Here is an 18157-nt window from a genome sequence, read left to right on the forward strand (position 1 = left end):
AGGGGTATATCTCAAGGTGGAGAAGGTGGAGAAAGTGGGGAGGCAAGGAGGAGAAAGGAGAGACGCACCTTGTTCAAAACACATAAATAAGGAGACAATTTAAACGGATTCGAGGAGCAAACATGGCTATTTATTTATGGTCAAGAAGGAGAAGGTTTCGCTCTTACTAAAAGTATCTGTGCTACCAACTTTATTGCCAATGAAAAACATATTTATTTCATCGAAAGACTGAGCAAGAGCTCATGCCAAAATGTAGCTGAATCCCTCGTTCATACTTTTTTTGAGTTATAGGATTGAGAACATTTCCAAAGGATACCCCATCCCGATCGGCTGTAATATTCTGAATAGCCCTACACTCGGACCTTTGCTTGGTGGCTAATTAAAACGGCAAATCGAAGGCCGCCGCCTGGTAAATGTTGACGCAGCACAGTCACAATGGAGAGTCCTGCGGTGTCGCTGTTTTGGGGTCGCTAAAGCGCCATTAATAGAGCGTGAATTTTAGCGCAAGCACACACACTCTCTCAAATACAAATACACAGCCACACACACCCACACACTGGGGGCGATGTGTGTGCGCATTTATAGCCCGCAATGTTTTGCCAATCAAAACCCCAAAGTCATTTCATTATTGGCTTTGCGTAATCGACGTCAAAGCGTCCCCGACCAAAAGTCAACAGCGGAGAAAAGGAGACCCGATCCAATCCAATCCAATGCGCGGTGGAAATCCGAGGGGCTGGGCATCCCTGCAGCCTGTATATGGAGCGATGGGGCGGTGGAGCGATGGATCCTCGGAACCTCGGAACGTGCATGCAGTCAAGCGAATTGAAGGCAAATATTTTTACTTTGACACGGCGACCCAGGGGAAGGGACGGGCCGGGACGGGTCCTGCTCCTCCTCCTGCGCCTCGTCCCCATCCCCTCCCGCGACTTTATTGTCAAAAAGTGTAAATGACACAGTTCGTTAAACGCGACATCGAGACGCTAGATACAAAGATATATAGATAGATGGCCTGCGACAGATGGGGAGTTTTTCGGGCACGGACCCGTGGATTATGCACACTGGGGCGTGGTCGAAAAAGGATTGCAGGCAACCATTAATGGGGGCCATTTGCCCATATATGCTCGGGTCCTCGGCCTCCGACGGATTTTCGTCAAGAATGTATGACAAATATTTTATGCGCCCATCATAAGGGAACCGCAAAAGGGGCTCGGAAAGGGGCTCCGAAAGCGGATAACTGCAGCCAAGTGGGGGGCAGGAGATGGCGAGTATCTCGCAGATAGTCAGATACAAATCGCAGGACCCGGAACCACACATACAAGCAAATAAAGCAGAAGGCTGAGTAAGGGCAGGGGCATAAAGCCAAAAACGAAGGCACTAAATAACAACAAAAGGAAGAAATACACAGGGAGAAAAAAACATAAAGTAAAATAGCAATGAGATTTTTGGTTCATAGTTGTTTATAAAAAATGCTGATTAAAGAGAAGAAAGTTTATAAAACAATGAGCTCTCATGAAATCTTATAATATGTAGAGATTGTTAAAAGGCTTTATAGAAGTTAAAGATAAGCTTTGCATAGGCCTATCAAAATTTAAAGAGAGATTACTTTCGAAACGTATTTTGATTAAATTAAAAGTCAAACAATTCCCTGATAAACTTACGATTTTTCGCAGTGCGGAAAATAAAGCTTTGAAGTTGCTGGAAAACCCCAAAAGGAGAGTGCGGAAAATGAGAAAAATAAGGATAAGGGACAGCGAAAGCGCAGATAGCAGCGGAGGCGAAAGGAAGGGCAAAAGGTGCAAATAATGCCAGGCCCCAAAAAGCGTGCTACACATGTTGACATTGCCCGTGCGTGTGTGCAGGTGTGTGCGTAAGCCGTGCCCGTGTGTGTTTGCGATTTGGTTTATGTGTGTGTTGACGTGAGAATTTGCACGTCCTTTGTTATGCACGCGTGTAAATGTTTCGCCGGATTCAGATTCAGATAGCGATTCAGATTCAGATTCAGATTCGCACTCAGGCTCTGATGCCATTTTCGAAGCCGAAAGAAAGAATTGAAAAACTAAACAAACTCGGGAAGAGAGCAAATGTTTTATTTGCCCGCCGCAAACAAACAGGCAGACGCACACATGCGAAGACGTCAGGAAGATACCCACAAATGCACTGCGATTTCTGCTCCAAATTCGTTTCGATGGCAAAGGGTTTTCCCCGGTCTTTCCCACTCCGCCCTGTGGGCACACAAACTTTGCGGCCTCCTTTAGTTGTTATAATATAACGAAAAGTATATACACACCACATAAACAGGCTCGGCGAGTGTGTGTTTGAGGTCGAGTTGATTGCTTAAGTAAACGCAAAAACGCTTCTTGGCCAACTTGATTCGCTGAGTTTTGCTGGCCGGGAAATTGCTCGCTGGCTTTTCCTCTACTTTCGGGTCAATTTCTCGGGCGGCCAGTGATTTTTGCTTATTTTTATTAATAGACTTTGTTGTAAAATGCCAAACAATATTTTCCGACGGCCGACGGAAGCGTGTGTGCACTTCAAATTACGCTACATGCTGGAGGAACCCTTTTTGCAGGACCAGCGGCTGTTTATAAAGGATAAATTTGCTGGCAAGGACGCCGATCCCGGTGCCGATGCCCATGCCTAATCCGCAAATGGATATTTTGGCAGGGGGTTGGGGCTCGGACTGGGAGTGGGCAGGAAGTTCACAACTTTTTATTCCCGCTGATTGCTGATTGAAAACCGAAGGGAGACCCGAATCCGGGTTCATTTTTGGTCCGGAGTGATGGTCCTGGGAAGTGAGTAATTAATTCTTGTGTTTGGCTTTCGGTGGGCGCTCAAAATGAGGTCTATATTTCTTCTATATGGGCTTTCATTAGAGGAGCTCGTAATCCGCTTGCTTTACACTTTGAATGAGTGATTAAAAGCCTTGAAAAATGCATACGGACAGCTCGTTAATGGGACTCTCCATTCTTTGTGGGAACAATAAATTAAAGCCATTTTTATCTGTCGAAAAGTCGAATAGGTTTTAATAAAATAATTATTGTGAGTTAAGAAACATGGATCCCTAAATTATCTTTACCTAATCATTAATCATGGCTTGATCCAGTATCTGATAGTCAGAGTTTGGTTGGCAAGAAGTTCGCTGCACTCCAGCTGCCAAGCGGAAAATGCCAGCTACCTTGCAGCTCGTTTTCCCCGCAGCTTTCGCAATCTTAACATAAACAGACAGTCGGTTGACTCACCTTTTCCCAGGCAGCGGAGACTCCTCTTCCTTCTCGGTTTGCGCTCGCTCAATTCGGCAGCCAATTGGGCACACACATCAATCAAGTACTTCAACAAGTTTTTCTCTATTTTGTTTGGTCTCTGGCTTGGTTTAGTTTGGATTAGTTGGGCTTAGTTGGTTTGTTGAGTTTAGAGCGAACTGCAGTTGGCATAGTTATTGCTAAGGCATTTATTGATATTATGGCGACCCACTCACGCGAACACTGCCAGCCAATTAGTGGGTTAACTTTCGAGCTGAAATTAGCACGGGAATTTGCCGAGGAATTCTCAAGGCGGGCAGGACACTCGAAGGATACAGGGGCGGCACATGTGGCAAGTTCTCTCTGGCTGAGTGAGCATTTAAGACCGAGAGACAGACGAATGTCGAAGGTTATGGGTGTTAATGTGGCTTTTATTCAAAACGGATATTGGGCCAAGAACAAAGGCGGGCCTTTTCGGTAATAAAAAATAAATTAAATGGAAAATGAAAATGAAAATGGTGAGGGACGTGGCAACGGAAATGCACGGGGGCGAGGAGAGAGAGAGCGAAGGCGCGAATGTGTCACGGATTTCATTGCTCATTGAATACGCATTCATTTCCACAAAGGAAAAAGGAAAAGGAGCACAGGACCTGCCAGCCATTCAGGCAGCCGCCTCAATCGAGTCACTCAGTCTGCGTACGTAAGCAGCGAAGGACATTCACACAGATACAAGAGAGCCACACACACAGCCGCACACAGCCACAGACGAACCTATACAGTGAAAACCCAAAGAGTAAGCCACAGAGCCCGCAGAGAAAATCAAAACTACGCGCACACACTGGCCAAATTTTGTGTTCTGACAAACTTCGCTGTGTATGTGCGCATTTTGTAGTAATTCGCCATTTGGCAATTGCAATCCTTCGCATTTATTGAATTTTACAAGCACAAAGGAGCCTCACGCACACAGCAGGCCACACACTCAAACAATAACAACACTTTTTGTCATACTGTTTTCATATCCATTATCCTGCCTGCCTTTCTACTTTCATTTTCCGTGTTTTTGCGGCAAAATGTTTGAGTTTTGCTTGCCTATTTAATTGTATTTCAATTTTGGGTAACGTTACTAATATCTCTTCATGAGCAAAAGCGGAATTTTCATACGCGTTCGAGTGGAGCACACTTAAATCGCAGGATTCGCTGCTGCTTGCGGAACCGCCCTAAAACAGTCGGGAGAAAAACTGAAAATGAAAATTGCTGAAAAATTCACCCAAGGCAAGCAGCAGTGGCAGCGGGAAAACGGACAAAAGCTTTTCGCGCTCCCCAAAAGAAAGTACCAGTATTTTTCCGAGCGCGAGAGAGAGCGGGGAAAGCTCAATCAATAAGTCGAGCTGCTCTCGAATGGCAGGACATCCCCATCCAGAAACACCCACCCACCCAGTCACCACCCCCTGGGGCCATAGCACATGCTGGGACTTCGAACGAAAGGTTTTCTTTTCTCTGCGTGGCTTTCCCACTTTCCCAGCAATCTAGCAGCACGTCTCGACTCGAAAATCTCACTCACTGTATGGCGGAAAAACCCCGTAATCGCGGACCGTAAACCGCAACTGTAAACCGTTCACGGACGGAGAATCTGTGGGAGACTTTTCCTCCACTTTGCACTGGGGCTCTCGGGTTCTCGGCTCTGGCTTTTCCGGAATGCGATCCACACGTCTGACTGCCAGAATGGCCACAACATGAATGTCAGGTGTGCGATTCCGGCTGAGTTTCCTCGCAGGACTCGCCGTCCTTCTCTACGTAGGCGTCTCTCCGCCGGAGAGAATGTCCCGATAACCGTTATTTGTTGGGGCTGCCCACTTGGCGCAGGGTTGCATTCCGACAGCTGCCAGGACCTGCGAAACCGCAGGGTTGCATGCGGGCGCTTTCGAAAGCTTGCTGGGCTTTATACGCACTTTTAATTTTTTAAATATATTGCGTTCTCCTATCACAAATCCGACTTCGCCAATATGTCGATAGGTAATATAATATAAGTTCAAAATGTTTGAAGAAAGGAAAACACGAATTTCTGTGGTATGGAAATTAAAAGGTTGAAGGTTGATGCTTTAAAAATGTGAAGTGTTACAATCCAATTTATAGGATCTGGAATAATTACCCAGCATGTTCTGCCTTCCGCGCATATCATTTGCAGAATCTTGAAATGTAACGACTACCTCGATAATCGCATTTTGCATGTTGAATAACCCCTTGGGCGGGCAATTCATAGAGGGCTGCCGATGATGATGGTAATCAAATGGATTACTCGAGTGGCCGGCACTTCAAATCTGCCAATCGGGCTCATCAATCTGTCAACTCCTCGGAGGAGTGGCATTAGAACACATGGCCTCATGGCGAACAAAGGGCCTGCATAAGGTGCTCTCGAACGGACTTTCGAGCAGCCTCTCAAGGTGCAAATTAGCAGAGCAGCAGGATAATAACCGAAGGATCTCGAAGGTATTGAGATCCCTCAGGCAGCTGCCAGCGACCCGCAGAAACGGAAACTTGTTGGACGGGCGGCCACCTTATGCGGGCACCACTGTGCCGGAATGCCCCGTGCCAAGGTGCCAACTGCAACTTGGCCCCGTATCGGTTTTCGAGATCATTTCATTGGTTTTTATGTTTTTTGTTTGCTCTGTGTTTTGGACCCAGATGTTGCTGACTTACGGGCTGCTGCAGCACTCCCTTAAAACCTCCATCGCAAGGGGGTAGTTTTGCGGCATGATTTTACACAATTCTGGGCTGTGCGAGGGAAGGACTCGCATCTCCTTAAATGCTATACGGCTCTTTTGACGCTTTAAATTGATTCACACCGCGCACGCAACGGCCACCCCCGCACCCTTCGATTTTTGTTTATCCTGCTGCACCCTCGCATCCCAGGAATATCCCCGCACATCCCGGCATATCCTGCTCGCCTCTTTTCCGTGCTGTCATGCATTTGTATTTGATTAAGCATTTTTTACGCGCTTCCGCCGAGGGCAGGGCATCATTAGTTTGCCCCGTTTAGGGTTTCACTCTGGTCCAGGAGACTGGGCTCGAGCTTGGAAAACACCCTGGGATTCCACCCCCATCATCATCAAGTTTCCTCGCCCTCCCACCAGCCACTGGTGCCCAAATGCATCTGTCCGGTTCCGAAAGTCCACTTCCACTTCCGCCTCTCCAAGTGTGTGTTTTGGTATTTGTTTTAGTCGGTCCCGCGGATCGATGGACCATGTCAATGGTCCTTAATGGCATTTCATTACCGAACTGCAGCGCTATTTGGCAGCATGATTATGAGGAATCACCCAAGAAGCGCTCATCATTATTGTTTGCCACTTACAGGACTTGCAGGACTTGCAACCCCCGCATGGATGATACATGGGCACCTCGCCGCAACTACAAAACAATCACCGGGGGTTTGTTTCCCCCGAAAACCCAAGGAACAAGAAGTTTCCATTTTCAGTTTTTCGTTTTTATTCAAGAGTTTTCATACTTTACAATTTTTGTGGGTTTTCAAAAGGTTTCGTTTTGTATAAAAATATTACGTGTACTCCTTAAAATGTACAATTTGTTGTATAAAAATATTTGCTGTGTATATGACGTATAAAAATATTTCGTACAAAAATCTGTTCTCTCTTAGCTTATTGTGAATGCACACTCGAGCACAACGATTCTCTTGTAAACTTTAAGCTTAGTATGTAGTATCACAAGATCTCAACCGATATGGTTCCGTATATGATATAGCTTACAGATAGTTAGTTCCTAGATTGAGCGAAAGTTTCCCTTTTCGTTGTACTCTGCGGTTACAACCAACTTACACGTACAGATGCTAAGGAACAATAGCGCTGTGATATTGTCCCGGTTCGGGGATTGCTATATCTTATTGCTTTAAGTACACAACCGCCGGATTACGAAGCCTGGGGCCTTATAGCTAGGTTGTACTGTTCAATACTTTGACTGGTAGTGAGACGCTGGTCCGTTGTCCGTTTCTACGACTAACTAAACTAGACTTTACTGGGAACTGAGGGGTTCCCCCGGTTTCTTAGGTGGCTAAAATGACTAGAGCTCACACTCGACTTGGTTCACCAAAACACTGGGTCTGGATTTTCGTTTAAACTAGGATTTGGTTTGCTTTTTGGTTTGTTGGGGCTCGAACTTAAAAACTATTACTGCACAATTTTGCCTGAATTTTGGTTTCGGTATTGAACCTGAATATGACTAAAGCTGTATCCGAAATTGAAGAATGATATATGATTTATATACGTTTGTACAAACTTAGTAAGACCGAAATGAAGCTGACTTATAGAAATTACTTGCCTAAAGTGACTAGAAGGAATGCAAGAACCTACGACTAGAATGACACGAAAGAATGTTGGGTGGGGAAAGTGGGAAAGGGTTGAAATTTAGCAGGAAGATGATATGCGATAAGGTGGAACTGAATATAGGATGAGAACGGAATGATTCATGAAAAATGGAGTTTGGAGAGTGTGAAGATGGGAAGGTATGAAATGATTGGAAAACAGGAAAGAGGAGGATAGAAAGGCGTGATGAATGGTATATGAAAGATGATATAGGGGTAATGGAGTTGCAGTAGAGTAGTTAGTAGCGGATGATTTTGAAAGAGTGTTATAAGAGAGTCCTTGGTATTTGAGATGATAAATGACTAGATGAATGACTAGGTGTTAGAAATGACTTCTTTGGCTTTCCTTAATTCATTGCACTCCCAAAAGTTCCTAAACTAGCTTAAACTAAGGACTAGTAATCGAGATCGTATTGAAGCTGACTAGTGCCAAGTTTCTTTGGTTTCACTGACTAGAACTAAGGGGTATTTGGAATGCTGACCGAAGTACGGATACAAATTAGAGCCTGACTAGAATGAACTCATTTTGCGAACGAAACTAAATCGGTTTAAGAACTAAACTAAGCTAACTAAGAGTACGAAGAGGAAACTGAGACTTCCTTTGGATACAACTAGTTCTTTGGTCTGATTCAGCTGCATAGAGTTGAAGGGCCTCAACTGCTGTAGTGACTAAACTTAACGTTAAACATTAACTGTAAGGTTTAAACTTAATCTCACTCGACTTTTCAGTGGGCCATGGTGGTGTGCTGGATGACGGAGGCGCAGTTCCTCAGATTGGTCAGAGCCGCGGCGGCAATGGACTCCTCCTCCGTGAGGCCATGCTCCACGATTTGCAGGCGGCCATAGCCCGCGGAGGAGGCGGAGGAGCTGGAGTCCGAGAGGTAGTCGTTGTCGTAGTCGTAGTTGCTCCTGGAGGCGGCCCCCACCACGTAGACGCCCTCGTCTGAGTGGGAGCTGCTGGCGGAAGAGGAGGTGGACGATCCCGCCTGGTTGAAGTGGAAGCTGCCCGTAATGGTGGCTGTGGCCTTCACCTGAACCTGCTTCTCCACCGGCTTCTCCTTCTTCTGGTGCGTCAGCTGGTGCTTCCTCAGGTAGGCCGCCCTCTTGAACTTCTTGCCGCACTCATGGCAGTCGAAGGCCAGCTCCTCCACTGGATTCTGCGCCACCTCCGGCTGCCGCTCCACCTGATTGATGGTGTTGCGGTTCTCCTTCTTGGCCGCCTCCTTCCTGGGCTTGTGCCACCTCCGGTGGGAGGCCAGGTTGGCGGGACAATTGAACTGCTTGCCGCACTCGGGGCACCTGTACTCCAGCAGCACGATGCAGGCGCACCTGTGCCGGGCCAGTCCGAAGGCGTCCTCGAACTTTATCTTGCACAGGCGGCACACGTAGTCCCCTATCACGTTCTTGATGGCCGCCAGCTCCGCCTTGGTCTCCTCCGTGATCTCGACTATGTTGTACTTCGGGTCTATGTCGCCGTTGCTGTACTGCATGGAGCCATCGGTGATGTCCTCCAGGGGTCGGATAATGGTGCCCGAGACCGGGGAGCTGGTCTCCTCGTCGAACTTCAGCTTGCGGGTGGCCTTGTTGCGGGAGGGTTTGCCCGAGGAGCTGGTGGCCTTGCTGGTCCTGGGCGCCGAGTCCGCAGCTTTGATGGGCTTCGCCGGGGTGGCTTCTACGGTTTCGACGGGAGGCTCCTCCTTTTTGTGGACTTTGGCCGGGTGTTCCAGGGGCTCTTCGCCATCACAGCTCTCTCGGCTCATTTTCCGCTTACCTGCCGGACTTTGTGGCGGCGTGGGGGGTTTCTCCTCCGCCTGGGGCACTGGCACTGGCACTGGCACTGGAACTGGAGCCTCCACCTCTGCGGGATCACCCCCTGTGGCATTTTCGCTGTACACCTCGGCAAATGTGGCCGCCATGGGCACATCGCCGTGGGGCAGCGGCGAGGGCAGCTTCAGCGTTAGGTCCAGCGGTATTTCGCACCTGGTTTTCAGGTTCAGGTAGCGACTGCGGTACTTGGGGGGCAGCGAGGCCACCGTGGTCAGGAGCCCCAGTCCGTGGGGCATCCCCTTGTGCTGCAGCTGGATGCCGATGCTGTGCGGATGGCTGAGCTTCTCGGTGGCTGTCTGCTGCAACTGGGCCATGGCATCGATGGGGCGTCAATGGGGTGTCAACGGGGTTTCAACGGGGTTTCAACGGGGTTTCAACGGGCTTTCGACTGGGTTCTATTGGCAAACTTAAAACTTGAACTCGAAGGGGACAAAACGAAAACGTAGCAGAACGTAGCAGAACGAACGGGAACTAAGCAAACTTAACAACAAACTGATAACGCTGATCCTTGCGGACTGGGACTCTTTAGCGAAGACCTCCAGTCGGCTCGACGTTTGTGCTGCGAATGAGGTTCGGTGGCCTCCGGGGCGGCTATTTATGTGTGCCACAGGCCACGGGCCACGGGCCAAAGGAAAGCGAAAACGAGACCGAAACCCAACCGAAAACGAAACTCGAAATCATTGTTTGTGCCGCCGGCGTCCTGGAAATTCAGTTTCAACCCCCTTTTCCGAAGTCGTTGTCCTTTTTCGACGCCGGCAGAGCCGCAAAAGCCGGAATCTTTTGTTAGCAATCACACACACATTAGTCACCCTTTTTCCAAGCCAAGCGCACACACAGTCGCACGAGTGAAAGTCCTACGCACACACACACCCCGACGTTTGCAGCCAGGACAATGCACTCGGAGAAAAATCAATGTGCGACAGCTGCTCTGTGACTTGGGGATCCCCAGATTGCCACGCACCAAGATCAGCAAGAACAGCACCTTCCTTGCCAAAAATACAGTATTCTGCGGAAACCGGAGCTGCTCATTGTCCTTGCTTTTGGCCAAACAGCTGACAGCCATGAAGTCGTTAATTGAGCGTGTAACCATAGGGTCAGCGGGGAAGAGTCCTCAATGGCTCGGGATCGGAGGCAGGATACCTCCTCAAGAGGTGAATGGTTTCTTTGTGGCCATTTGGTGCAAACCAGCTGTTGGCGAGGGGATGCAAGATGGTTGAGTAAACAATGTAACAAGTTGGAACCCGCTAGGAGGTATTCGATCCATTATGTTGTAGGTACAACAGTGCCAATCTGTGGCTAAAACCTAGACCATTTAAAGGTATTTTTAGGAATGCAAAATTTTATATCAAAAAAGTATGTTGAATTGTTTATCACAGACACCAGCGTTTCTTAGTTATTTCTTAATGAAACTCAAAATTCTTAATTCCACCTTTCTTAATTCTTAATCGCCCTACTTAGTTCTCGCTGTGTACTTCGCGGCACTGCATTTATCAGCCTCAGACGACTAAGCTCGTCAAGTTTGCTTTTGGTGGGGTAGGTAGCAGACTAGCAGACTGGCAGACCAACAAACCAACAGACTGGGTAGTGGCAGACACAACTTGGGTTCGAACTTCGAACTTCACCACCGCGAAACACGGCGCACAATCGCTTGTATCCTTGTATCCATGTATCCACGAGTCCTTGCGTCTGTGTGCAAGTATCCCGGCGAGTGCTGTGCATTAATGTAATCGAAATGCGAAGCCGACCCAGCCGACAGTGGCTGCCATGAAAGGAATGCACTTTCGATTCCCGTCGAGGGCTTTCGGCGCAGGACTCGCAGGACTCTCGCTCCTGGAAATATGGCATATTATGTTGAACACGCCGCCATTGTTGTTGTTCTTGTATTACGGTAGGCACGTGCATGGCAACGATTGCCACCCCAAACGGGCTGACAGTCAGCGAGCACTGAGAGTAAATACTAGATAGAATATGATATAAAATATATACTATTTATCCATTTATGCTTCTAAAATGTAAGTTTCTTTTATAATTTTATGAAATAAAAACTGCTGTTATGTTCACAAAAACACTACAAAATACCAACAATCATTTTAAATATTTCATTTTTCCCAGTGCACAGTTGAAAGTGCAGAGAGTATTCCCAAAGCGATCCTGTCGCAGCAGGGTGGCCTTTCGGCTGGGGAATAGATGTTTGCCATGCAGCTCAGCATTAAAATAGCGCACGCATCCGAGGCCAAATCCACATCCACGAGCCACAAACTTCGGATCGAATGAATCGGAGAAGGCAACAAAAGTCTCAGAAGTGCGCCAGCCACGCGAGCATTGTCCTGCCATCCTGCCGTCCCGAGGTCCTGAAAGCCCTGAAATCCTGAGAGCAACGCAGATACACGGATGCTGCGAATTCCAACCCTGCCGGTGGCAGAGTCCTCCCTCCGGCCTGCGATTCCTCGCCAACTTATCCCTGTCACTCACAAATGCCGCCTTATTTGCGATTCGATAAAGTGAGAGAAACGGAAACGGGAATCAAGCCATCAAAAGAAACGAAGGTTGATTAATCTGAGACAAGCCTATTGAAACGGATTAGTGCGTGTTGGTTAGAGGTTTCGCCACGCTTATCATCATCCATCAGTGCGGAGTGCACTTTTATTATTTCTTATTAGTATTATTACTATGATCTCTGCTCTTTTGATTATTTTATTAGTCTTTAGATATCAACAGGGCAAACCTTCCTTAATTAAAGAGATAATAACTTAATTAAAGAGAGTCCCACAGCTAAAAGAGTTACTTTTTTGATGAGCTAACAACCCAGGCAAACGATCCACATCGCTCTTGGCCAAACTTAAAAAAAGTCAGTATTACTCCAATTTTTTTATTTTAAAAAGGGGTTACATGAGTTTTTTTGCAAAAATGGATAAAAATTAATTTTTTTAGGTTTAAATGCCAATAGATTGGGAATTTTATTACGATTTCAACGATGTATGGCATTCCACATATGGACAACTGGCTGAAATGTTTCAGCCAAAATACCACTGTAATTTTGTGTAAAATTAGATTGTGGGAAATATGGCAAAAAGAGGTATATTTATCTGAGGTTTTTGATCGTAATATTGGTAATTAGTGTGCCACAGCTAAACAAATTACTGTTTTAGTCAGCTAACAATCTGAGCTAACGAGATAGCTCTTTTTTGGATTGATTTAAGAAAAATAAAATTTGGTCAATTTTTCCTTTTTTGCAAGGGGTAGCATCACATTTTTTTCAAAAATTTTCAAAAAATTAAGTTTTTTAGTTCTGAACGCCAATCGATGGAGAATTTTTCTACGAGTTTAACGATGTATGACATTCCATATTTCAACAATTTATAAGACCTTTTCTGGACAAAATACTACTCTTTTTTGGTACAAATTGAGATATGCGATATCACAGTCCATATTTTGGCCTTTGTTCACTTGTTTAGTCAAATTATAAATTGTTTCTTGCTAAAAATATGATCAAATCTCATTATATACTGACATAAATATACACCCAGTAATAAAATATTAAGAATGGATATTGTAGTAGATATTATCGAATCGATTTGTCTTCCACCCCTTCAAGGACTTTGCATTTCTCAGCGTGTAGCTTTCGCAATCTGCATCGACTGCTCTGATTTCTGCGCTTCAAGGCGTTCTTGGCACAAATTTGCACTCGACAAACACCCAGGACAACCTGGGGAGATACTTTTTACACCATCCCCCGCAAATCACCCACATAAGCCCCCCAGGGCGGTACGCATTTTGTTTGTTGTTTGTTGTTGGTTCCATTGCTAACCCTTAAGTGCATCTTTTTATGGTAATTTCAAGAGCACGGCCTGTCTGCATGTCCTTTGGGCGGGCTCCTTTCTCCCTTCGGCGGCTCCTTGGCAATAATTAATGTTCGAAAATGCATCGTTTATGCGGCATAATGCATTTTCATTTCCATTCTCGTTTTCATCGGGCTGTGTGTGTCTCGAAAGGCTTTTCAGCTTTCGAGCCGCAAGCCGCGTGCACTTTTGCTTGGGCAGCTCCTCAAGGATCCACTCCACTTGTAGCACATGTTGCCCATTGTGGAGATGAGGCTGCCTTTTTGGGGTTCAGGCTGCGCCCTGCAGTATGTGCTCGCTCCTGTCGATCCCTTCGCCCGCCACTGAGCTGTAATTAAATTTTTCGCTTTCATAATTTCATGCAATTTCTGCTGATTTGGTTTCCAGGGCGAGAAGGTTTTTAATTGCATTTCGTGTGGTCTCCCAGGGCAGGGGAATCGAGAAATCTGCTACCAATTTGCATTTCTGCATTGGGTATTAAAAGTGGAAAGCTCCAAATTCGCCAGATCTCCGGGAGATTCAGCTGCCAATAAGCCAATCACAGCATGTGTGGCTTAATAAATAAATATCCCAGTGAGCTTGGGGTATTCGGGCCGGCTTATCATTATTGAAAAGGGCGGGTAGTTCGAACTGTAGAAGAACTGGATAGGAAAATAAGCTGAACTTCGAATAAAAGGATAAAGAATTCCCTCAATAATTCTGCAAAAGGATAACAGAGAACTCCCCCCTAAGGAGAGTAATGCCATAATTATAATAATAGTCCTCCGGTGGTGCGTCATGCACAAATTTAAATAAAAACAATTTTAATTTTTAGCCGTCATAATCATATGCAATTGCAAATGATGCCTCGACTTTTTTAGGGGTGTGAATATTTGTAATTGCATTTTAGATGAGTGATGACGGGGTGCCATGTTAACTCGACTCGGCTGCATCTCAAATTGAAATTCTAATGGGTCAATTGCAGCATGTGTGTGGCTAAGAACTAGACAATCCACTGGGCTTAAGGAATTTGCCAGCAAATCCCACTCGCAGTAAACAAAACTCCCCGATAAATAGCGAGTGGCTAACCCCGGCAAAGTCTGGCATAATTATGGTCGAATTCGTGTTCCTCCAGTTCTGCAGCATGCATAAATATAAGTACACACAATAAATTTGCGCCGCAGGACACAGAAACCCACAGCGCGAGTGAGATGGAAAAATGGGAATTTCCAAGCCAGGGGAGGGGGCCAAGGAAAACAATCACAATTCACAATTCTGTCGGGTGTCGAAGTGCTCGGGGCACGCGACCGGCGACCAACGTTCATTTGCCGCTGCCGCTAATGTCCTGTGCCAAGGATTGTAAACTGCGAATTGGTCCGGTGCACACACACATATCTGCATAGGGTACTGCAGATACGGCGGCATGTGCGGCGAGGAAATCACAATGCAACCACCACGGGCCGCAATCCAGAACCCAGCTACGAGTTCCTAGTTCCCTCCCCAAAAGTCAAAGTGCTGGCAATCGAAGCCGAAAATTTAGCCAGGTGCATTTTCAAACACCAAAACAACACACGCGCCACATAGCAGCACCACTATGAAAAGGTTGGCAGGGGCACACAGTGAACTCTGGCTAAGGGGAACGAAGGAAAGAGTATCACTTTATGTGTACTATTCCGATAGGATCTTATTTTGGCTTAAAATACAAACAGAAATATTTATTTCACAGTCTCGGAATCGATTTCATTTTGAAATTGAAGCAAAGTCTCTGTTCAAAATCTCTGATTCAAGAATAATTTATTCTTAACAAATTGGGAAATTTTCTTCTTTAAAAGTGACTGGTTATTACAGGTAGGGGTAACTCAACCAGCTCAATACTCTAAAATTTCAATTCGAGAATAATATCTATTAATAAGAAAAACAAATTAAGAATAATTTCTTCTTGAAAGGGAAGCGTAGGGCGATCCACATATCCACTCTTCACTGTAAACGCCATAAAGCAGAGCTCAAGCGTGGCGCGATTTCGAAACCGCTTAGGTCTGAGGCTGTTGCTGATTTGGAATAGGGTTTTTTAAAACGCTGCGCCCTTAGGGGTGGCAAAATGCAGCCAGATTGGAAGGAGGGCTTCTCCGCTCGCATATCCGCATGTCAGTCACAGTGCATGAATGTCTAGGGAGGGTTTAGGCTTACGGCGGCGGCGAAATATAAAATATTTCATTTTTACCCCTTGGCTCACTTATCAGACTATGCATATAAAATTCCAATTGGACGCGTTCACCGCAAAAGGACGAAGGAAAAAAGCGAGGAGGGGTGGGGTGGCATTCTCCCTTGGCGTTTTATGCCTAAGCCTGGCAAGATCCTGTGCAGGATTCCCCTTCAAGCTGACGCTGCACGGAAAAGAATTATAAAACAATTCAAATGTTATACTTGAAAAATGTATCTTCAAAAACTAAAATGGATCACATGTAGTACGAACTTATAAATATTTGCATTTATTTATGTATGATGTTTGGGTTTTCTTCTATCAACTAATTCACCCTTCGTATGCCAACATTTATTTCCCACTGCTGCCAATCTTTTCTCTCAGTGTCCCTCTGCTGCTGTGTGAAAATTGCACGACTTGCGCTTCTGCTTTTGACAATGGCCTCACATTAACTAGTTTCCGCTGCACTCGCAGGCGCAATCCCATGCCGAACCCGAGCACGAACCCACTCCCAATCCTGAGCCCAAGCCAATGCCAGTTCCACTTTTAATGAGTAGCCGAGCGAAATGGGAACTTCATTACAAAAGCACCCCATTCGCAGGACCCCTGCCACCGCCACCGCCCCCGCCTCCGCTCCCCTGCAAACGCTTCCTGTTTGGTTTGTTTCAATTAAATCGCATGTGCGACCCACGAACAGGCGCAGGACACCGAGGCCCAGGACACATTGCAGGACACATGGCTCATCTGTTACTTAATCATGGCATTGCCATGGATACGCGTACCTTGGCCTGCGAGGGTGCCGTGCATTTGGCTCGACCTTTGAGCAGCCAGTGCGGATATTTATTGTTATTGCCTGGGGGAGGGCGAGATTTCTCCGCCGGTTCGCAGAGCAGAGGAACCCCGTCTTAAAGCCCTGCTGCGGCTCTGATTTGGTGGTATTTCCCAGGTCTTGAATACGCCATTCAAGTGAAAATGGTCCTCCTGATTGATTTATAGTTGCTTACGACAGAACAATTGGGGTGCTCGCAGGGCATGTGAAAGTTCTGTACCAAAATGATTAATGGAATAAAATAATATTATAATAATGCCATAATTTTACTTATTTTCAAAAGTCAAAATAAATCACGAAACAGTTAGGTATGTGTAAGTTAAAATATTTATAAAACCAGAACAGCCACGCTTATTAAACAGAATTTGATTAAACTTATGTTTACTGGGAATTCCTTTGGTAATACTTGAATGGTGATAAAACTAGGTCCATTTGCCTTATCCACTTCCGAAATACATCTCTAGTACAGGTAGTAATCGTAGTTGGGATAGGAGTTGCTCACCGTGACGTTGCTCCAGCCGAATTGGTACCGAATCAGGGCGTCCACACCACCCACATCCACGCCCAGTCGCTGGAGCTCAGCAGTGATGACCTTGCCGGGGGGAGTGGCCAAGACCCTTTCGTAAACCGGACGCAAGGCCACCAGACGACGCCAGAGTTCGGACAGCAGAGGACTGGTTTGGCTGGCACTGGGCTCCAGGAGACTGCGAATGAGTTGCACCGGGTAGATCTGCACGAGCTCCGACTGGAAGCCGCGGATGCCATTCACAATCTGCGACCAGTAGGGGTACTTGTTGAAGATCTTGATCTCCAGTTCCAGGTAGTCGAATATCTTGGGGGAGCCGCCGGCCAGGATCAGCTGTTGGGTGACCCACTGCTGCAGCTGCCGCACCTCGGGCTGGTTGGCCAACTGCCGGTAGAATCTGTAGGCCGGCAGGGAGTTGATTGCCCTGATCAGACCCTGGAACTCGATATCATTGAGGAGGTAGGTCTGCACCAGTTTCTCGATCTGGTCCTTGGGTATCTGACGAATTACTCCCCTCAGCTCCAGGGCAAAGTTGCTCTGGGCAGCCTGGGTTCCATTTACATATCGGATAGGAGCCAAGAGAACGGGCGTGGCACTGGGGAAGGCCGCCAGGCAAGCGAAAGCCAAGAAGGCACAACCGACGAACCGCATCCTGATCTGTGTTCCAGAAGTGGTATAGAACTAGTGGAATAGCCAATCCACTCTTCACTTTTATAGCGAAGAGCGATCTCTGTTATCTGACTTTCTGTTTGCCGCTTAGCTCCACAGTGGACACTCTTATCGGAGACAGTTTGCTTTACAATATCTGACGTGGTCCACACAGGTGGGAAACGGGTGAATCTGACAAGATAAAGGGAGTCTATTTACAACCCTTAGTCATTTGGGATTGCTAAGCAGAAGGCCTTTAGTACCATCACTGCTTTATTTTGGTCTGAAATGTCGGTGAAAGTGCTTAGAGAAGCTGATTTCAGTCGAAAACAAATTTAGACAGGCAAATTTTAGTCCAAAATAATGATGAGATGGTTAGAAATAAAGCATATTTATTTATTTTAAAAGTATTCTGCAAAATCTTATCTTTTTTACTTCAATAACATAGACTAAGAACAAAATTTCATTCATATCTCCGAAATACTTAGTTAGCTATCAAAAGAGATTTAAATGTGACAGTTCACGTACTTGAGATAAGTGGGGTAAGACAATAATATCAAACAAGGTATTCTAACTATTCAAGGGAGACGACTTCACAGTCAATAAATCGCATAAGTCTCACCTGGCAAAATTCGGTCAAGTGGAAAAGTTTTTATGGAGCACATCCGACAGATGAATAATCAAGAAAGTGACATTGAAGA

General features: G+C 46.2%; 2 protein-coding genes across 2 annotated transcripts; both read right to left on the minus strand.

Moving 5' to 3' along the window:
• Positions 1 to 6725: 6725 nt before the first annotated feature.
• LOC108031353 (insulinoma-associated protein 1b) lies at positions 6726 to 10016 on the minus strand. Its single transcript, XM_017104624.3, has one exon. It carries the CDS (start codon positions 9747 to 9749, stop codon positions 8334 to 8336), a length of 1416 nt encoding a protein of 471 aa, XP_016960113.1. The 5' UTR covers positions 9750 to 10016; the 3' UTR covers positions 6726 to 8333.
• A 6513-nt stretch (positions 10017 to 16529) lies between these two features.
• On the minus strand, positions 16530 to 17502 carry LOC108028328 (uncharacterized). The gene has a single exon (XM_017100073.3). It carries the CDS (start codon positions 17457 to 17459, stop codon positions 16743 to 16745), a length of 717 nt encoding a protein of 238 aa, XP_016955562.1. The 5' UTR covers positions 17460 to 17502; the 3' UTR covers positions 16530 to 16742.
• Positions 17503 to 18157: the final 655 nt, after the last annotated feature.

Source organism: Drosophila biarmipes, chromosome 3L (assembly GCF_025231255.1).
Source record: "Drosophila biarmipes strain raj3 chromosome 3L, RU_DBia_V1.1, whole genome shotgun sequence".
NCBI classification, from domain to species: Eukaryota; Metazoa; Arthropoda; class Insecta; order Diptera; family Drosophilidae; genus Drosophila; species Drosophila biarmipes.